General features: G+C 39.2%; 1 protein-coding gene across 1 annotated transcript; it reads right to left on the bottom strand.

Annotated features, from left to right (window-relative positions):
• Nucleotides 1–16,040: 16,040 nt before the first annotated feature.
• spag16 (sperm associated antigen 16) lies at nt 16,041–19,142 on the bottom strand. The gene is made up of 3 exons (XM_030065824.1): nt 18,150–19,142; nt 17,257–17,361; nt 16,041–16,812 (listed from the first exon to the last, which is right to left on the bottom strand). Exons 1-3 carry the CDS (start codon nt 19,140–19,142, stop codon nt 16,168–16,170), a joined length of 1,743 nt encoding a protein of 580 aa, XP_029921684.1. The 3' UTR covers nt 16,041–16,167.
• Between the last annotated feature and the right edge of the window lie 4,155 nt (nt 19,143–23,297).

Genomic DNA, 23,297 nt, shown 5'->3' with positions numbered 1-23,297 from the left:
TGTTGGAACTCATTGCATACTTTGAGGGAACTGTATTACTTTTTCCCATTTTGCTTATCGTCAGTTGTTACTCTGGGAAGCGTGAAAACAGGGGCTTGAAAACAGACATCAAACGGCCAGAGAGGCATTGGATCCTATCTTCCTGTGTGTTCTGCTTTGAGCAAGGCCTGCACTATCGTGGCAAGGTCTATCTCTCAGTGCACTGAGTGAGCTAACCTGCAGAAGGAAGATAAAGAAAAATGGGTTCAATTTCCCCCATCTGAGAAAGTGCGCTTGTTAGAGCGGAGAATCCATTCCCGTTTCCTTGGGACCTTTGATCTGGGATTACACAGGAAGCTCTAAGATGAGAGCTCTACGTTTGGCCTGGGAAAGCTCATGATAGAGCAGCCCGAGGTGGTCCTGGCCTCTGAAGTGAAAACTGGTGCCGAGTCTACTGTGAAGCAAGCCTGCACACAAGTAAGTGGATTATTACATGATTGCAAATTTTCATTAGTTGAGAAGAAAGGAAAAGAAGAGGGGAAAAAAAAGATGTGATCCAAACTTTCCTGGTGAGCAACCACCGAGGCATGAATAGACTTTGTGATCAGTTTCATTGAAACAGCCTGAATGAAACATTGTTCATTTGCTTGTTTGAACCAGTACATCCTTCCCCCGGTGAAGCTTTCTCATCAGTGTTAAAGACCCAGTCGGTGTTTCTTATTTGTTTCTTGCCATTATGTCTGTGAAACGCAATTAAATTATGGTCTGAGGGATGAATTTAACAGTGTTTTTATTTATTGTTTCACTTTGCCGTTTTCAGTGTTGATACTGAGTCGAAAAACGGTGAGGGGGAAAGACTGCCAGAGACCAACCTGCTATGGTAGACAGGGTGCACTTCTGTTCCTCTACATGCCCCAAGAGAAGTCTTGTCTGCAGACAAGGTGGTGCAGAGGATGTGAGGCTGGTTTTTTAAATAGACTAAAACCACCAGGCACTTGGAGCTTTACAGACAGATTGGTTTTCACTGGCCCACCAGCAACGCTGAAGTACAGAAACGACAGCAGTGGGAAACTTACTTTCAAAATCTTTCTCACATTGTTTAAAAATGCTCCAGCAGACTAATGCCCCCTAAGACTATACTCCTACTACAAAGTGTATACATTCATTTATCATCAAGCGATTGGTACCATTCTGTCTCCGTCTTCCCTCCTCTCTTCGTCTCTCTCCCACCCTCGCCCGCTCCCTCCCCCTCGCCCTCCTCTCTGTGGATTCATGTTGTGATCTTAACATTATAAATGGGTTCTCTGGCAGTGCTTAGATTAGATTTGTTTCTATGAGATTCATTCCAGCCCTAACTCTGGTCTCGGTGCTCTCGTGGCTTGTTTCCTTGATGAATGCCCCCTGCCCTGTCAACAGTCATTTGCAGGATCTCTTCTCATAAACTCCTCCTCAGAGGGAGGCCAAAAATCCTCCCTACTGAATCCATATTACATTCAGTCCCTATCCCTCTGACCTTTAACTAAGGTTATTGAAGCACCCACGAGCAAAAAGGATCTGAATTAAAAAAAAAAAAAAAAAAAAAAAAAAAAAAACTTTTAACTCAGGAGTGGGCTTGTATATCGCCTAAGTGTATGTATGGAAGGGATTGGGGTGATTGGGTTTTGAGCGATAAGTTTGCTCTCCCCCTACGGGAGCAGAGGGAGGAGTATTTAATGCCTATTGCTTCATACAGAGTGAAGTATTGATCGCCTGGACCTCCATCTTGCCTTTGTCACATACCCTTAGGCCTGACAGCTCCCAGCGCTTGAATAAGATGTCATTATTTCCCCCGCACTAGAGGCCATTTTCAAGTCTTTGAGTAGCATGTGGTCTGGTGTGTTCAGAGCTTCATGTTCATACACTGCGAGTGTAGACGCTTGAAGTCATACAGGTATTTTTAAGCAAGCGGAAAAACAGCCTTGTTTTGTAGCTCTTTCTCTTTCAGAAGTGCGGAGAGGAGACAATGCTCTCAGGCCAGCTAGCTGAAATGAAAGGAGGTAATGGATGGAAACTTAAAATAGCGTTGGTGAAAACAGCGTTAGTAAAATTGTGTTACTATAATTAATTTGTAGCTGGTTACAGATCATTTGCACCTCTACAGGTGTCCAGCAAGAATAAGAAGGCGAAGATCGAGGACCGAGGATTTATTATCCCAGAGGGACAATTTGTTGTGGAGCCAGCAGTGCCACACAACTATCAGACAAACAATAAATTAATACAACATTTAAAAAAAAAAGAGAGAGATTTCAAAAGGCAATTAGTACACATTAAAACAAAACACACATTGTGCTGTTTGAAAGGCCAATTATTAAGGCCAGATTATTCGCCCTAGGATGTCCTCCTTAGCTGATGGCCTACTAGTTAACATCAACATGACCTTCTGCAGTATAACAAGATCTTAAATTCAATTGGTCAATTAACAAACAATGAATTAGCCTAATGCTCAAACATACAATAAACATGATGAATTAAAAAAAAAAATCTTACACTCAGGAATAATGATGCAATTGCCACAAACAAATCAGCACACCGATTGCCACAGTCTACAAGCTAAATCAAAGTTCACCATTGCTATTACAATGAAAGAGAGCCATGGGATACTAACTATTTGCTGCATGCCCAGTTTAACACAGAAGAGTTGCATTCATTCATGGCTAATGCAGTGGAAGACAACAGGAGCAAACATTGTGAATTGAGGAGCACATGGCACGCAATTAAAGGGTCATTTATAGCCTCAGTTCAGATGGGCCCTGCTGTAGGTGGCAAACAAGGCGCCTGCCTTAAAAAAAAAATAAATAAATAAATCCAATAGGCACTAAACAGTCAACTGGCCTTTTGTACAGTCACAAACTACATGCTCTACACCAGTTGTTATTCCTTGTTTAATAATTGTTAACAGTTATATAGGATTTTTATATGATCTTATATGCGTGTATCTACAGTTGTGCAAGTGCTTGTTTTGCTGCATTTTATAATATTTCATGCACAGGGGTTCATGCACAAGATATCTCGACATGTCGCTATTGGTTGGAATAGATGGATTCAAATCTTGTCCTTCCCACTTTGCTTTTCATACATCTTTGTCCTTGCTGGGTGTCGTGTCGCATATCCCTAATGACTGAACTGTATATGGCTCCCAAAAGTACATATCTTGCAGATAAAGTTGATGTCAACTGCTTTGACTTTATATCATCAACAAGGTTGTGTGAGCCTTGACGTAATGGGGTACAACAAACACAGTTACCAAGAAGGGCAGGGAGAGAAAAATAGGAAACTGACAATAAAGGAAGGGGCAAGGACTACAAAAAGCTCTCTCAGACAATGAGAAAACACACACACACACACACACACACACACACACACACACACACACACACACAGACACACTCCATGCTCTCCTCCAGCACCATGGAAACTAGCAGACAGTGTCATTACATCTTGTTCAAACACAAACACGACGTACACATGACAGAGGCAATTCTATGCTCTGCCTGCTTTAACGTTCCCTTCAGACAGATAAAGAATACAAATCTTAAGGTGAGAAATAGCATCTTTGATGAAGCACACCGGGGTAAAATGGGATCCTATTGCACTGAGCTGGAAAAAAAAAAAAAAAAAAGATAAGCATGTGTTTGTGTGCACGAACATGTGATTCAATCAAGCTCACAGAGCATTACGCATCTGAAAGATGACATAATGCGTTTTAATCTTATGGAAAAACATCTCCAGTGTGATCCTGTGACCTCGCTGGATGTAAGAATGGGTTTATTCTGAGAGGGAAAATGAAGGATATTAATGTAAGACTAAGAGTTACACTTGATCTTATATAATCTTGTTCTGATTGATATCTTTTATCAACTAACTGTGGCTCCGCTGAGGATAAGGTGGTCAGTTTACAGTTTACAGGATTAGTCATCCTGTCAACACAGAGATTAGACACTGAATTGCAGTAAAAGGAATTAAAACTAAAAATAGCAGGGCATTTATCTTGAACTCCAACACCAAATCAAGCAAGACGCTCATGTAACTCTTGCATTTTTCCTCGCTTATTTACATGTAAAATCATGTAAAATGTGCTCATCCCTTTAATCTGCCTGTTAAGCTACTGGGTACTGAGAACAATACAATGTATATTACCTTTGTCTTTTTTTTTTTTTTTTAGAACAACAACAATGTGTTATTGAGAGCCAGTGAGGAAGTTCACTTACTCATTCCTCTGACCCAGTGTTAGGGGAATGTAGACCTTCTCCCAGTGATAAGCCTGCTATCACTCCCTGTGAGATTGAGAAATGCCAGCCTCTTTATTCTCTCAAAAGAATCTGACCTTTTCTTGTCTAAGCTTTTTCTGTGGTTTTCTCTTCTCTTTTTGTCCCGTGGTATGTTTGATCATTAGGCCCATACACTCCCTGCCATGTTGTCTTCAACCAAAACACAGCCTTCATTAAAAAAAAAAAAAAAAAAAAAAGTTGTCATCCTCTTAACATCATGTTAATATAATTAATACAACAATCAAACTATATTACTTAGGGGCTTTTATTAGTCTCTCCTTCATTTTCTGTCACTGCAACCACACATGGACACAAAATATTACAAAGAAAAATAAACAATGCACGTATCCTTGGGTTTCTGTTCAGGAGGCATAATACACATCCTCGATAATCAGTCCAATTTGTTCATTTTTTTCCTACCATCCCCTTGAGATGATAATTTATATATATATATATATATATATATATATATATATATATATATATAAAAGTGAAGCACAATGTTCCATTTAGAAAAGTTTGAGTTTTTAATGAATGCAATTCTAGACAGAGAGAGCAGCTTGTAAGGTTTTGCTTCTCGGCAAGTTAAAAGGCTCTGCGCCCATACTTTCCATCCATAAAACAGGAGATGCACCAAAAATGCGAATTGATGTAATCTGTTAATATTAACAGTAAATGTTCCTATTTTATTCATTATAATAACAGTGATATGAGGGTGTTTCTGGCACATAGATACATGTGTGTTTATATCATTTAGGGCCACTGGAGAGAATATGCATAGAGGGCAAAGCTCCTAATGCTCAGAGTGGATTCGACATGCTGATACATATGATCAATGACCAATGATTAGTCTTTTTAAGAGGAGATTTCTGTGGATCATTTTCAACACTTGGAGCATTGTCTCTATTCTCTTTGCTCCTCTGCACAGATCATAAGTGTATTCTGGGCACTTCTTTCACTATTTGCTTCGATCTGTCAGTGAAGACTTGCCATAAAGCTCAGAGCAGGGATCACGCTGCTGCCTGTAAGTACCGCATCTTTATTAGATCACTGTATGTTTTCTTAAATAAGGAACAAGCCAAGTGGTTATTAGGTCCTCCGCTCTCCACCCATCCACACTTGAAAAGGAGGCCAAACCAAGATAGTAACACTGTACTGAAACCCCCAGAGAGCGAACAAAGCAAGGTCTAATATGGTTGCAGTGTCCCTAGGCCAAAGCCCTCTGTCAGACACAGAGTGATAGGTTCACTAAGGCAATCATACATCACTTTTCACCTGTATCAAACCAATAGGCTGGCCTTCTATGGGCAGCTGCTCCCTTGCACGGTGTTTCTGACACATTGATGGATAATGGATAGATATAGTCCCCATATGGCAGATACAGAGCAGATTTAGACCATATAATCCTAAATCCTTTTTCAACCCTCACCAAATGACTTGGGAAGCATGTCATATACACAGGATAATCCATGCACAGACTAGTGAGAAGAAAGTAGCTAACATAATCCCTCAAATCCAGTCCACAGTGAATTTTCTGCAACTACAAAGATTCTGGGTGTCAAGTAGGCTATTATTCTAATCACCACAGCATAGGCATTTGCTGTCTGAGGCACCGAATAATAGGCTGTTATGATAGTGTCATTATAGTTCTCATGTTACACCTGGATGCTGATCATGCTGCTCTTGAATTATATCGTACTTTCTCATATTACTGGCATATAACTTATACTATATGTGCTGAGATCTGAAGAAAAAGAGCAAAGGTTGAGGTAAGTAGATCATTTTATTAAGACGTTATCTTATTCAAAGAGGAGTAAAATGATTTAAACATTTTGCACAGTCTAGACAGGCTGTGCCTTCCAGGGAAATATTTAAAATAGAAAGCGTGCTGTGGTGCTGTGTGGTTTGAGGGGTAAATTTGCTGACTACATGCGAGACAGTCAACAACCCTTATCAATACATATCAAAAAAAAATCTAACAGTTAGACAGGATTTTTGCACATGAATCAAAGCAGTTAGAGTCTTTCATCATCTATCTCAATCATCAAGACTAGCCTTGCCTAGAGACCTCACAATGTGTACAACAAATGGGTTGTACTCCTCAGATCACCAGGGGCATTATATGTTTTTACACCACTGGATGAAAGCTTGAGATGGGACATCTTCTCACCATAGGCTGATGGGGCATGTTTGGTCTTCCCGCTGCTGTCTTCTGGCCTCTCTTCTTCCCAGGTCTTCCTTTCTTCTCATCTCAATCGCTCTTATACTTTTGGAGAGTTTCCAAAATCGCATTTCCCATCACGGTCAGTCTCACTTTGGCCAGAGGCTCTCTTCAGCTGAGGCAGGCCAAGACTTTGTCTCTGGTTACATCTTCTTCTGCTGAGGCTTCATCTTGGAAGATTTATATGTTCTTCTGTCTCACCCCTGTCTCCAGTCCCTACACATTGGCCTGCTAAGGATTCAACCTAAAATACTTTATTTTGTCAGCTAGTAAACAGGCAGGAGTTATTGGTCCACTTGCTCCTATTTAATATTGCATTGTGCATTTTGATATTCACTAATTTACATGTTTATTTGTATATTTGGTATTTGCACATCTGCTAACCGGTGAGAGTTTGCAATGTTGTGTCACCACATCTCAGGCAGACAGTCTCTTTTGAACACTTCAGGCGTGATGGAGCAAAGTGAGCACTGCGATATTATAACCGCTTCTCCCTGGAAATAAAGTTATTGAGGTTTATCTTGCCTTTCATCTGTAAAAACTTTGATCACCAGGACTCAAGTCTATATTCCTTTCATTTGTTTGATAAGCACAATCCTCCCCTACCCTTTTACCACCTTCATTAAGTCCTAACACATGCACACAGATACAGATGGACCCTAATCATTTGCCCTTCCTTTGAAGGGTTTTGCCTGTTTGGCATTGTTGATGTAAAAAGAGTCATTATAGAGTACTTGCTGTTGTGTCTGTTGTGAGTCTTGTGTTGGTACATCGAAGGTGGACTGTTTCTGTTAACCCTTCCCGGTGCCATAAACGGGTCACCACTCTGGGGAGGTGATTATTCTCTAGCCTGGTTAATGGTCCTTACTGACAGCACTTAATGAAAATGAATGGCCAGCTTAAAAGACACCATGCACACAAACAGGAAAGCTACTCTCTACATCATTGTGTGTTTACTGCTGTTCAACTGGCATATACTCACGGGAAAATGATATTCCACATTGTTATGCTAATTTAAATGATAAGGATTCAATTGCAATGCTACAGTGCTCCACATAAGGGTATACACACACTTTTCCACTGTGCACAGCAGTACACAGCACTAAATGAATGCATATTGAATATATACAGTTTATTTGCTGTGCAATGTGATGCTGAGGAACTGCCTCTGTTTAATGTGAGGGAAAAGAATATAAGGACATTTCATACACATCATTAGGTTTCCATTATCATATTTTGCTTTGGGTGATCAACTGGAGTGAATGATCAGATTTGCCTATTTCCGTCAGAGATATACAGACTGAGAGATGACATGATTAAGGGGTCATGTGGTTAATTGTACAATACTGCCAGTATGTCTCATTCTTGGAAAAGAAATAGGTGCCAGAGGCACAGTAATTCATGCGAGTCACATCATGAAAAACAACCAGAGCAAGTTATGATTGCTTTTAGCCTTTTGTTTTTTTTCTGTCTGTCCTCTGTCTCTATGCAAATTATTATTAATGTGCATAAAAAGTGCAGTGGTTTAAATGCTATCTACTGTGCATCAGAGACCAAGGAGGCAGCATAGAGAGAGAGAGAGAGAGAGAGAGAGAAGAAATAAGAAGGAAAGAGGAAAAAAGGACAGAGAGATGGAGAGGCAAAGGGAGTGCATGTGTATGTGAAGAAGATGAGGAGTATAAGATATTATCACACATTTTCACAGTGACTGGTTTGATTTTGGTAAACAGTCAAGCACGCCACCTGTGCAAAGAGTACTGGGGGGTAAATGCATGATTGTGTGACATTCACAATGTAATCAAAAGGCATTAACAATGCAATTAAAAGGAATAATTTTGTAAACACATAGATAGAGAGGCTGTCCAAGACCGTAGTAGTGCCACACAAACATGCCCGCCCACCATTACTGCATCCTCCTCTGTATGAAACCAGTCCTCGGCTCCTCTCCCTCACTTCTCATATGTTCCAACCCCCTTAATCTCTGTCGTTCACACACTCTGCCCCTCAATCTGACCTCCAACCCCCCTCCCCATTTCTTCTATCCGACACCCTATTCTTCCCATTCAATCCTTTCATTTTTCCTTCAGTTTTAATCAACAGTGTGGCAAGGCTGCCATCTCTGGTCATGACATTATTTTCTCATTGCTGTCGCCAGCCCATGTATCTGTCCACGGAGTCCTCCGCAGCCCCTGGAGTGTCTTCACAATCACCCACCTAACAGAGTAATGAAGCCAGACTGCCATCTACTGCCCACTGGGATCTTCTCTATTTTTCATCAACATGATCTCTCCCAGTAAAGACAGAGAAGCAAGATCAACATTGCCATCTGGTGTCGATGCAAATTCAACAGTTTTTTTTTTCCTCTTAAGTAAACAGCATAATCAGTGACTTTAAGCTGATCAACAGCCATTTTCTCTATATTTTAGTGACTTTTCAACTTTTTATTGAAGTTCAAGTTCATTTATAATCTGGCTCAAAGGGTTTTACAGGCAAACAGCTCATACAAAAAAAAACAAAAAAAAAAAAAAAAACAAGACAACCCCTAACCTGAATCCTCATGTTGTTCTTATTTATTCCTCTAATATGATTATATATTTATCATGTATTCATTATTAAAAAGAAACTCTGCTGCTTTGATATCTATTTTTTTTTATCTTTACTATTTATTTATGTATTTATTTATTCATTGTTGTTTTTATCTTGTTTTTACTCTGTTCTTACTTTTAATGCACAGACATGTCATTTCAATATGTTTTGCCCTGCAGAAACAACATTTCGTTCTGCTGTTTGTGTATGTATTATATATGCTGTATATTAGGAATTTCAATAAATCTGAATCTTAAACGATGTGTTAAATAAAGCAATTGAGGGTGAAACACTGTTTAAGAAACTTTGTATTTGGCAGTGTTTCGGTGTGCACATGGAAAATACTGACATCAATTATTATCCGCCTATCATCAAACAATGCAAACTGTACAAATGTCAACATCCACTTGTGCCAGGCAGGCAGGAGGAGGCAGAGTAAATGCAGGGTGGACACTGTGCTGTTAGATGATGAAGGACAAAATAACACAGAGCCAGGATGCATCAATCTTTTTGCACATATTCCACTGTTTGTGGTGGATAAATGACCTTTTAGGTGCATAATCAATTAACTGGTCTTGCCATTTGGACAGTTCGGTAATACACAGTTTGCTTGTTTCCTGAAGTACCCTTTGTGCTAAATCTCTCTCTGCTGTATTGCTCGACAAAGGCCAAATTATCATCTGAGATTGTTTGGGGAAGCGGTCCCAGATAGCCTGCTGTAAAACACATATGGAACTGAGTTTGTGTTTTCAGTCCCACTGAGTTATTCCTGTTCTATCACAATGATAAACTGCAGTTTATACAGCGATAGTTACACCTGAAGGCACAGCTCTGAGGTCAAGTCTTTACAATATACCAACACAAAGACTCTGCTGACTTCCCTCTGTGTCTTTTTTTATTAAAAACCTATGCCAGACTCCCACCCACACATGAATGCACAATACCTTTGCATAATCCCACACACACATCTAAACACACTTGCTATGATTCAGTCTTTTAACAGAGACAGATTTCTGTGTCACGGGGCCTCTGCTGACTTATCACTGGTTTCAAAATGCTGGCATGAAGATTTAGGCTATCTACTCTTGTGTAGCAGGAACATTAGATTTATTACTTCTCAATACTATTTGTGATCTTAACTCAACCCACTTTACATTGATATGCAAATGAACCTCATATCTTAACTGTGTCTTAAGTAGATTAAATTTACACTTTGCATTAAACATGTTTCTCCAGCACAGAATGCAAACTGCCCTCTGTGTCACCTCTTTGTCTGGCTTTAGTTGAGGAGAATGCAATTTTAAGCAATACTTGTCACGACCGACCAAGCCATCAATAATATCTTGAGAAAACCTGATGTCCTAAGTGACGGCTGTGTTGTTTTTCTGCTGGCTGTACAACAAATTGCCCCTCATGGGGATAATAAAGTTTACTAAGTCTAAGTCTAACTCTAAGATGCAAAGTTCATATGCCTAGAGATTTTGTGACTCGTGACATGAAGTTGGACAAGTTTTTTTCAAGACATTTGTTCAAAGAATGCTCTCTCAAAATGGACATTTCTTTGTCTTGTAAATTACAAAATTTATAATAACAGTTATCAATTTTTCATCTAGACTTCAGGCAAGGCTATGCATGTTTGTGTGTGTGTGTGTGTGTGTGTGTGAGCATGTGAGTTATGCATCCAAAGTTTGTGCAAGTCTTAAACAATCAATTGACAGATATATTTCCAGTCACATGACATCAGGATGAACTTTATAAAAACTACAGTAGACAAATATAAGAATACGTGCCAAAAACACTGCTGAACCCTCCAGCACATTTAAAGTGGAGGAATCAATTCCATTAGGGCTAACATTGCAGCATTTTCTCCTAAAGACCACCTTGCTACTGTGGCTGCAGATATGGACCATCTGGCAAACTCCACAGGAGCTCAGATTCTTGATCTCCTCCAGATACTACTTCTTATTGCCAGGAATATTTTGTATGTTCCCCAAACATTGAGTGTTTGCTTCAGTGGAGTACACTGGGATCAGTGATATCAGGTGGCTCCAACACACCAACACTCCACATAAGTACCCTGCACTGATCAACGCTGAGGCAAATGTTACCCATCACTACAAAATGTGTCAGGATCACACCTATCTGGGAAATGTATGTTAATAATTCTGAATTATTCATTTATCCTGTGCTGAACTTTTAGCTGTGCAGTAGTTAATGTAGATTATGTCATTTCATTAATTAGGCATGGAGGAGCCAAGTTGGTAACCTGGACACATTTATTTAAGAGAAAATTAAACTATTAAACTCTCACAAACCCATAATGGGTTTGTGAGAGGTATCATCACCCAGTGGCAAAAAGGTACAGTGTCTCTCTTTCAATACCAAGTTTCTATATATTATATATGTTTTATACTTAACTGTATAACTGTATGTATATAAAACTGTAACTGGTATGAGAGCCTGATTCCACAAGCTGTAGAGCAGCTACTGTTGAAATGTTTTATTATGGCTAACATACGACGTCCTCATCTGTTTTTCTTTCAGCAGTGATTGCCCTCAAAAACGGCATCAGCATTGTCGAGACTGGGTTTGTTTGCAAAAGAGAAATTGTGGGAAAAAAAAAAAAAAGTTTTAAAATTCAAGATGGGGGGAAACTGTCAAGACTGAAATGAAAAGCAAATACGTGTAATGAATTTGTAGTGAGCCCAAGCAGCTAAAACCGTGGGTGAGTTTCGAAGCCGATGCTGAATGGGCGGCAGAGACAGTTTCTCTAATGCCATCTATAGTGGCAGGCTCTGTGTTAGAAGCATTGTTTTGTTGATTTTGCTAACAGAATTTTTGTGTTGAATGTTTTGAAAATATAAATGTAACTTTTTATGAGTATTTGTGGAGCGACAGTTTTCTTTTCTTTCTTGTAAGAATTGTAGACAGTGTTGGGTTTGTTACTCAGAAAATGTATTACACAATACTTGTTTCCTGTCACATTCTTGTTCTTTCACATAACAAATTCAGAGCAATGTGTATATCACCTAATGTGCATGAAAGGCACGTTTGCACTCATAACTCATTTTTGACTGGCCCATCATGCAGATAATTGAAGAACTTATGCGACGCAACTAAAGACATAATTGTTTGATTACTAACTGCCATGTGACTGAATTTAACAACAGTAATGAGATATGGACAAAAGTAATGTGACTGAAGTAACCTCCACAGTGATGGTAGATGAAAGTGCACAGTGAGCACAGATGCTTGGACCTGGTAAAAATGGGATGCAGTAAATTCTTTTTTAATCAACCTAAAACTTGTTTTTACCACATGTCCATTGGGGCTTTCAGCTTTGTTGGTCCTTTGAAAGAAAAAAAAACCTGAAAAATAATAAATGTTGTTACTGCAGTTACGTGGTAAAGTGTTTGGAAGCAAAATGAGTCAGCAACAATCACTCCACTTTACAAGGACAATGACGTCACACCGTCAAAGATAAATGATGGTCAAAAGTGGTGGCACCTGGACGTGGTTGGTCAGGAGAAGCCACAACAGTTGGTCAGAAGACTTTGCAGTCATTTGGCTGTGGCCTCATGTATTACACTCTGTTGGACAAGCGCAAAATTTCCATGGATCATTAGACAGCACTGACAATGCTGACACTGCCTGGGGAGGATTTCAGCTTCATATCACCATGACTCTTCAGGTTTTTAGTACTTGAGCATTAAACCAGCAAACCTATAAATGAGATGCTTCATCTTTTGCGTTTGTTTGATTGAACAATGATAGTACTGGTGGAAATCAGATATTAAATCTTGACGTTTATGGTGTTACGGAGTTTGTGAAAAATAAAAATGGATTTTGAGACCTTTGAAACTATAGCGGACTTCAAAAATAAAACCAGACAGACAGGTAGTGTTGTGTCCTGAATATGTTAAAGCTAAAACAATGAACAAAAGGCATTAAGTGTTTTCATGCATTTACCCTGTTCATATGGTAAATGTGATATGATATTATGTGATAGGCTTTGCAAAAATGGATGTTTAATGGTCCTGTGCATAAAAGGGGATTGTTTTACACAACCCATTGAACGGAACTGGGAAAATGAATGTGTTAAAAAAAGACAAGCACTGATGGTAGATCTCAAGCTGATATTGCCCATGGCAGAAGATAAACTAAAAGCTCTTAGTGCGTCCCGCGGAGGGAAACTGGTTTTGTGCATGCAAAATGAATGAAATCAAAGCCTTGCTTGTGCAAGGGGGAAATGCTGAATGGGTGAACTAAGGTTTGCATCATTTCAAATGTTACTTAACAAATTTAATGAAATTCATGAATTTGTTCAAATGGGCTTATTTGAGAGGGCAAAGGGAAATGGGAGAATTGATTGGTATGAACCAAAAATGTCTACATTCAAAGATTTCCTAGAGGTTAAATTATAGAAAATTTTTTGGCGTTCCTCCAAGCATTCAAAAGGTAGCTCAACAACATTTTCCTTGGCGTCATCAATACGCCTTAAAGTCCACAGTGAAAGAGCAGCCCTACTACCCTGCTCGAAGGCTTTAAAGGAAAAAACACATATTGGATTTGGAGAAAACTGTTTAAATGGAAATACATGAAATGGAGCAAGCACAAATACAAGCCTCAGCTGACTTTATGCCTGCTGTCACAGCGGCTTGAACATGGGCCTTGCAGTTTATACGGTCAGCATCCTCACTCACTGCACAACCTCGCTGCCTACAACTGGAACTTGCTCTTTGAAATGCCATTGCTGAATTATTTCAGCAGTTCAAACTTCAGGCTTGAGCAACATTTAACCATCTCTGGGAGCAAAGTTTTGAGTTATGTATGACTCAACTTGAGGCACATTTTGAGATCCATTTGCTTTCTCAAACTATGTTATCTCTTGATACAGAGATAGAGAAGCAGACATCATTAAAAGAAGCAGGATGAAGCCAAAAAAGGAGCCATTAGGAATGAATGGCAATCCTTATTGCTTCAGAAACATGCAATTCTGAAAAAAAAAAACACACAAAAATAAGTTACAATATTTTAGTACATTTTGCCTTTATTAAGTATAAATGAGTATCAAATGAAAAATGCATAAGGAGGAGTGGAAAACAAAGCATAAACACTGTAAAACGATGCATATTGATATTAAGGTTGCACACAAATTATTATTATTATTATTATTATTATTATTATTATCATTATTATTTTTGCTGTCTTCCATCTACTCAGTAGGCTATGTCAATGAAATATTCTGCTTGTGTTGCCAAATAACGTGATTGACTTTATTTTGTACTTTTCAACATATCTGATATTGTGTTAACTGAACTTATATCTTGTATTTTATATATTTGGTTGCAGATTACACGTTCATTCTCCCTGTGCCCAGGCGTAGCCCACAGTCAGCACAGCTGGCATCACTGGTTGAAGCCAGGATGAGTTTGTGTGGATGGAGATCCAGGCAGCTGATGGGAAGCTCAAGAGCTTTAATGGAGCTCGAGATGCTTCAGAAGCACAGACAACAGGGATGAGGGAGCTGGCTGTCCTTATTGGTTGTTTAGAAACGACCATGCAGGCTGCATCATACCCCCATCCCGACCAGTCAAATGTTGCTGTGCGGGATCTCTCTGGTATTGGCACCACCAATTTTCCAGCTGACAAATACCTGGAGCATGTCGGATGTGAAGTTTGATTTCTTTGCCCCGCTGGGAAAACAGGGGCTATTCATCACCACGCTGGTCAATCTGCCACTCTGTCGTTTGGTCAGCAGTTAGGTCCACAGGGGCATATCTCCAATGACACTTGGTAATAACATTCATGTTTCCTGGAAGATGAAATCTGCCCAATTTGGTGATCCCATTACCTTTCCCCTAGCTTGTCACATGGCATAGAGCATGCAGAGGATTCAAACTATTACTGGAACAAAAGCTAAATAAAACGTTATAGAGAGTATTTTAAGATACGCCACACTGTGGATGAGAGCCAGCTGTCTCATCTGTCAATACACAACCATACCAAACAATATTAATTTATTTAAACACAAATGTTAAATATAGCAACACTCATCAGCACTTTATGTGATTACACAGGAGCTTGTAGCCTTTTGATGGTATTTTTTTATTTTATTTTTTTTTTTGTATTAAAGCTGCCAGTAGCCCAGATACTATAACAATATTCACTTAATTCTTTTCAGTCTTCAGCTGAGTTCAGTCTTTTCCCAAGCGTTATACTGAGAGGACAGTGGACCAAGCACACACCAAACTGAGAGTGACCAGTAGATGGCGCAGATTTCCCATTCCATCACAAACCTGACTCTGCAGGAGTTTATCAGTGATAAACAACAGAACAAGCACTTTATTGGTCTTATTTAATTATTACCTCCACCAAGATGGTTATGAAAAACTTATGAATGGATTTGCACAGATCTTTGTGGCAAGATTAGCTGTGGGCAAAGAAAAAGCTGATTAACTTTTCATGCTGATTGGTCAAAACAGGGCGTGGCGATGGGCGTCGCTGAGCGCAGAAAAACATATAACTTCAGAATGGAGTCATGTAACATCGCAAACCTTTTAGGGAAAGCTTGGTCATGGAGTAAGGAAGGATTGGAAACACAGAGCAACTCACAATATGATAATATTATGATATGTTGTTCACAGTTAACAAAGGTATCATGACACAGGCTAACAGGTTAACAGAAATAGCTGTTAAATGTTTGCATTTATTAAACAATCAGCATTACCTTCAATTAAAGTGAGAAGTGACAGAAATTTAATTTGGTCAACTATCTGATGTGGAAATGGAATACCCTGAGAATTGCATAGTGTTGACAGAGGTATACAGTGTCAAACCATTAACTATATGAACCCATATGAAATATACTATATGAAATTCCCTTTATTCCATGTTTTTTAATTAAAAAAAAAAAAAAGGTGTCATTTCAAGTGATTAAAAACCTTTGTAAAGAGCTGCAGGACGCAGAAAGCAAAAGCTCAGTGAAATAATTTTGCTCCTCAGCATCATGATCAGTAATAATCATGATAACTGCACCTGAGACATCGATACAGTTTTTGGATCAGATTTATTTTACTCCCAGAGTAATATGAATCCATCTGTCCCGCTGGACATCAGAGACTGTCCCGTGCAATTGAACAGGACACTCTGCACTGCCCCACTGTGGCCCGACAGACCCAACACGCTGCGGGAAACCAGTTCCAGCAGTTTCACTTCTCCATCACCCCCAGCCACTGCCAGCGTCCCACCAGATGGGCTGAAGGCCACCTGGTTTCCAGACATTGGCCCAGTGTTCATGCTGACCACTACAGATGGTTTCCGGATGTCCCACAGCTTCACCACGCCATGGGCATCGCAGGAGGCCACGGCATTGCCCTGTGGGCTGAAGGCAGCGTGGCTGCAGGGGTGCTGGTGTCCGCGGAGCATCTGCGTGCAGATGCCGAGCCGGGTGTCAAAGAGGCAGACGGTCCTGTCGACAGAGCAGGTGAGCAGCAGGTCAGACAGCGGCAGGAAGGAAACGCTACTGACGGAAGCAGAGTGGTGGCGTAGCGTGCGGCGGCAGCGTTGGCTGCTCAGGTCCCATAGCCGGACTGTGCCATCTGCCGAGCATGAGGCCAGGACATCACCAAATGAGTGGAAGGTGCAACCCCAAGTGGCCTGGCTGTGACCTGACAGGGTTAACAGGCAGCACCCATGGGTGAAGTCCCACAGCCGGACCTGCAGCCAGGAAACAGTGAAACAAAATGCATCATGTCAGTGTTGCTATTTGCTTGTTATGTTTCATACTTTTTGAAATGTTTTCACTCTGAAACTGCTCTGCACCATAGTTTGATTTAAAGCAAAATATGATGTCTGATTTTTTGGAAAAACCTTTTTGAAAAGGTTTGCGGTGCACTGGAGTCTATGTAGCCTTTCACAGCTGTCAAAATACTGTCAACTTTGCAACAAGTTCAGAAAATCCACACCAAAGACTGGAGGTGTGAGTCTGCCTTTGTCTCAATACATCGGCTTGACTCAGCGCATTGCCTTCTGGTTAACAGCTTTTTACATGCACAAGTGTTTCTGTAATTGTTATATCAATCGGTGTTAATGTGTATTTCTATAACAGAGAGCATTATTGTGTGTTTATGTTATTTACATGTTATTATAACAGTAGGTTACCGTTGTGTCTCCACTGGTTGTTGCTATTTGTCCTCCATCAGGATGAAAACTGCAGCCAGACAGCCAGTCAGTGTGACCTTCACCTGTCAGCAACATCTGCCCCACCTGCAAACATCAGATCTGATTAGATTAGACAAGATTAGATTAGATCAAATCAGACTAGACTACACTAGATTAGACTAGTTTAGACAATATTAATCTAAAATGGGTTAAATTAGGAATTGTTTGCAATTCCCAAAGTTTAGAAAATGAAGAAGATATTCAAACTCTGTGTAACTAGACTGACGCTCTCTCGCATTGTTACCTCTCATTATTCTAACAAAGCCAGCCGCGCGGTCATTCAGATTTGCCAGCAAATATAATCTTTATGCAGCTGTCTTAAGGTTATCTCACAGACTGCAAATGCGTAAATCTGTATGACTCTGTTGCATTTGATTATGATTGAATATGATTGCTTTGATTGCCAACAGTGAAACTTGAGTCATGCAGTTTATTTTCTGATTGACAGAGAGACTACCAGTAAATATAAATGAATGCATACATTTAAAAAAGCAACAAACATTTGAATTGTCATATTGAACAGCAAAATCTAATTTGACTGAGGAAATTCTGAGTTCATTAAAGCCCTAATTAGATCAGATTAGACTTGATCACATATATTAGAGATTTGCTGAGATGAGATCACACAATATTAGATTATATTACATTATTCTGTTTTATTTTACCCTGTCTTACATGATTTCCTCCTTATCCTCCTTAACGTGTTTTGTTAATTGTGGTGTCTTATCTTACATTAGCTTACTTTCTCTGAAATGATTGTCAAGTATTATATCTTGTGTTAAATGAAACTTATGTCTCATGTATCAGGTTGCACAGTGGGCTTAAATACTCTCCTTCTCTCCATGCTCAGGCAGAGCCCACAGCCTCCACAGGTGGTCATCACTGGCTGAAGCCAGGATGTGTTTGTGTGGATGGAGATCCAGGCAGCTGATGGGAAGCTCATGAGCTTTGATTGAGCAGGAGATGCTGAAGGAGCCGGGGCTTTTGTCCTCCCAGGGAATTGGAGACCTGGTCTGATCCAGGTGAGGACCCACACGGATGGAAACAGGACACTCTGTCCTTTCAGGTGGTGGCGCCTTATGTGCAGGGAGGGTAATGGTCTTGATGTTTGTTGCGCTGTTGTCCGTCTTCTTTTGGTGCTTTTTCTCGGTGAACCCCGGCTTTGTTGTGCTTTTCAGCCTGTCTCTGTCCAGGCTGAGGAGCATCTTCTGCCTGAGAGCCGCCTGGTGTTTCTTCCTCAGCTGGAGCAGCGCCGGTTCATAGGACTCATAGTGTTTCCTCAGCCGCTCCACGTCCTCCACCAGCCGGCTTTTTTCCTGGGAGACGCGCAGGTGTTGCATACGGTGGAAGTCCCTCTCCCTCCGCATTTTCCCTAGGTTTTCTCCCGCTGCCAACACTGTTTGTTGGAGCCGCTCTGTGTCCGTCCGGACCGCCGCCAGCTCGCTGAGAAGCAGCCGCTTGTGTGTGAGGGCGTCTGGGATGAAAACGCTGTCCCGCACCGAGCCGTACCATTCGGCCTGGAAGCTCCGCAGCGTCCGGCTCAAGCCCAGCTTCTGCAGGAAGTTTTGCAGGAAGTCGTCCACCGCCTCCGGGATGTTTGGGATGTGTCGGCGCTGTGTGGCTCTGGTTTCCTCCTCGGCCTCCCTCGCCGCCGTCAGTGCCACCTGCAGGTCTTCTTCACCCTCCTCTACGCTCCTCTGTTTCCCCGGGAAAACCTCCTCGTACCGGTAATCCTCCTCCGACGAGCACGACGCGCTCTCCGAGGCAAACGAGGCGGCGGCGTTTTCCTGTTTACCTGCGGTTTCCTTTCCCCGCCGCGCCGACATTCTCAGCCCCGCATCCACTGCACTTTATGTTTAAACCGGTTGCCATGGTAACCGCGCGCACAATGGTTTGTTTCCACCTGTCCTGCCCACATGTTGCCATGGCAGTTATTTGTCACATTTCTTTCTTTCTTTCTTTCTTTTTTTCCCATAGGCTATAGTTGAAAAACATATATATATATATATATATATATATATATATATATATATATATATATATATATTATGGCAAGCCGTTTAGGAAAATATTATATATATGGAATGAAAGTCTGAATATATGGAATGAAAGTCTGAATATATGGAATGAAACTTGAATATTTTGAATGAAAGTCTGAATATTTTGAATGAAACTTGAATATATGGAATGAAAGTCTGAATATATGGAATGAAAGTCTGAATTTATGGAATGAAACTTGAATATTTTGAATGAAAGTCTGAATATTTTGAATGAAACTTGAATATATGGAATGAAAGTCTGAATATATGGAATGAAAGTCTGAATATATGGAATGAAACTTGAATATTTTGAATGAAAGTCTGAATATTTTGAATGAAACTTGAATATATGGAATGAAAGTCTGAATATATGGAATGAAAGTCTGAATATATGGAATGAAACTTGAATATTTTGAATGAAACTTGAATATATGGAATGAAACTTGAATATATGGAATGAATCATTCCATAGATTCAAATTTTCATTCCATATATTCAAGTTTCATTCCATAAATTCAGACTTTCATTCCATATATTCATGTTTCATTCCATAAATTCAGACTTTCATTCAAAATATTCAAGTTTCATTCCATATATTCAGACTTTCATTCCATATATTCAGACTTCCATTCAAAGTACTCCAGACTTTCCACATTTTTTTTTCCACGGCGCACCGGTGGCCGACTGGATAAGCGCATGTACAAAAAAGTAGAGCGGAACTGCGATATCCTGGGTTCGAACCTGGCTTGGCTAGCCTAGTCCTCCTTCCACGCAAAAACTAAAACTAAAAAGCCATTTAACAGGCAGATGACATTTAACCAAAGGGGACATTCAAGCCTCATTTTAATGCAGCTGTCAATCACTGAAGACGTATCTCACATCTTTTATATACTTGACCTGATCACGTTCAGGCACAGATTATTTAATTTTTCCAGCGGGTCCGAGAGGGTCGAGCTCCGTTTTGGTGGATAAATCAACCAGTAAAATTTCTGTGGTGTTCCTGTTATAACTGCAGCGCGAACATTCACGTAGTGGCCTATGATATTTCTATAATAACTGTATCGCGTCTATAGTGAATAGAAAGAATGTGTTTAATCGCGCCGGGGCACAAAATGTAAGAAAAGCTGGCGCCTCCGAATTGTATATGGAAGAAGAAATCCTGCATACTGTTAATACATATTTTAGAGACCTCCCAAAATTTATTGCATCATGTTTTTAGCGGAGTTCATGTGTTATTAGGCTAAGGGAAGATGAGCTCCTCCTGCCTCCCCTGTCGTTCCCACCCTCCAGGTAGACAGTTTGTGTTTTTATTCATTAACCAGCTGCTTTATAGCCGACCTGCACTCCAGTTTGCATTTGGCCCACCAGCATATTCAGACTTTCATTCCATGTAGACTTTCATTCAAGTTTCATTCCATAAATTCAGACTTTCATTCAAAATATTCAAGTTTCATTCCATATATTCAGACTTTCATTCAAAATATTCAAGTTTCATTCCATATATTCAGACTTTCATTCCATATATTCAGACTTTCATTCAAAATATTCGAGTTTCATTCCATATATTCAGACTTTCATTCAAAATATTCAAGTTTCATTCCATATATTCAGACTTTCATTCAAAATATTCAAGTTTCATTCCATATATTCAGACTTTCATTCCATATATTCAGACTTTCATTCAAAATATTCGAGTTTCATTCCATATATTCAGACTTTCATTCAAAATATTCAAGTTTCATTCCATATATTCAGACTTTCATTCCATATATTCAAGTTTCATTCCATATATTCAGACTTTCATTCCATATATTCAGACTTTCATTCAAAATATTCGAGTTTCATTCCATATATTCAGACTTTCATTCCATATATTCAGACTTTCATTCAAAATATTCGAGTTTCATTCCATATATTCAGACTTTCATTCAAAATATTCAAGTTTCATTCCATATATTCAGACTTTCATTCCATATATTCAAGCTTCATTCCATATATTCAGACTTTCATTCCATATATTCAGACTTTCATTCAAAATATTCGAGTTTCATTCCATATATTCAGACTTTCATTCCATATATTCAAGTTTCATTCCATATATTCAAGTTTCATTCAAAATATTCAGACTTTCATTCAAAATATTCAAGTTTCATTCCATATATTCAGACTTTCATTCCATATATTCAAGTTTCATTCCATATATTCAAGTTTCATTCCATATATTCAGACTTTCATTCAAAATATTCAAGTTTCATTCCATATATTCAGACTTTCATTCCATATATTCAGACTTTCATTCCATATATATAATATTTTCCTAAACGGCTTGCCATAATATATATATATATATATATATATTATGGCAAGCCGTTTAGGAAAATATTATATATATGGAATGAAAGTCTGAATATATGGAATGAAAGTCTGAATATATGGAATGAAACTTGAATATTTTGAATTAAAGTCTGAATATTTGGAATGAAACTTGAATATATGGAATGAAAGTCTGAATATTTTGAATGACACTTGAATATATGGAATGAAAGTCTGAATATATGGAATGAAACTTGAATATTTTGAATGAAAGTCTGAATATTTTGAATGAAACTTGAATATATGGAATGAAAGTCTGAATATATGGAATGATAGTCTGAATATATGGAATGAAACTTGAATATTTTGAATGAAACTTGAATATATGGAATGAAACTTGAATATATGGAATGAATCATTCCATAGATTCAAATTTTCATTCCATATATTCAAGTTTCATTCCATAAATTCAGACTTTCATTCCATATATTCATGTTTCATTCCATAAATTCAGACTTTCATTCAAAATATTCAAGTTTCATTCCATATATTCAGACTTTCATTCAAAGTACTCCAGACTTTCCACATTTTTTTTCCACGGCGCACCGGTGGCCGACTGGATAAGCGCATGTACAACAAAGTAGAGCGGAACTGCGATATCCTGGGTTCGAACCTGGCTTGGCTAGCCTAGTCCTCCTTCCACGCAAAAACTAAAACTAAAAAGCCATTTAACAGGCAGATGACATTTAACCAAAGGGGACATTCAAGCCTCATTTTAATGCAGCTGTCAATCACTGAAGACGTATCTCACATCTTTTATATACTTGACCTGATCACGTTCAGGCACAGATTATTTAATTTTTCCAGCGGGTCCGAGAGGGTCGAGCTCCGTTTTGGTGGATAAATCAACCAGTAAAATTTCTGTGGTGTTCCTGTTATAACTGCAGCGCGAACATTCACGTAGTGGCCTATGATATTTCTATAATAACTGTATCGCGTCTATAGTGAATAGAAAGAATGCGTTTAATCGCGCCGGGGCACAAAATGTAAGAAAAGCTGGCGCCTCCGAATTGTATATGGAAGAAGAAATCCTGCATACTGTTAATACATATTTTAGAGACCTCCCAAAATTTATTGCATCATGTTTTTAGCGGAGTTCATGTGTTATTAGGCTAAGGGAAGATGAGCTCCTCCTGCCTCCCCTGTCGTTCCCACCCTCCAGGTAGACAGTTTGTGTTTTTATTCATTAACCAGCTGCTTTATAGCCGACCTGCACTCCAGTTTGCATTTGGCCCACCAGCATATTCAGACTTTCATTCCATGTAGACTTTCATTCAAGTTTCATTCCATAAATTCAGACTTTCATTCAAAATATTCGAGTTTCATTCCATATATTCAGACTTTCATTCAAAATATTCAAGTTTCATTCCATATATTCAGACTTTCATTCCATATATTCAGACTTTCATTCAAAATATTCGAGTTTCATTCCATATATTCAGACTTTCATTCAAAATATTCAAGTTTCATTCCATATATTCAGACTTTCATTCCATATATTCAGACTTTCATTCAAAATATTCGAGTTTCATTCCATATATTCAGACTTTCATTCAAAATATTCAAGTT

The sequence above is a fragment of the Myripristis murdjan genome, chromosome 12 (assembly GCF_902150065.1).
Source record: "Myripristis murdjan chromosome 12, fMyrMur1.1, whole genome shotgun sequence".
In the NCBI taxonomy this organism is placed as follows: domain Eukaryota; kingdom Metazoa; phylum Chordata; class Actinopteri; order Holocentriformes; family Holocentridae; genus Myripristis; species Myripristis murdjan.
The sequence above is the reverse complement of the archived record's forward strand: the minus strand, read 5'-3'. Positions and strand labels throughout refer to the sequence as shown.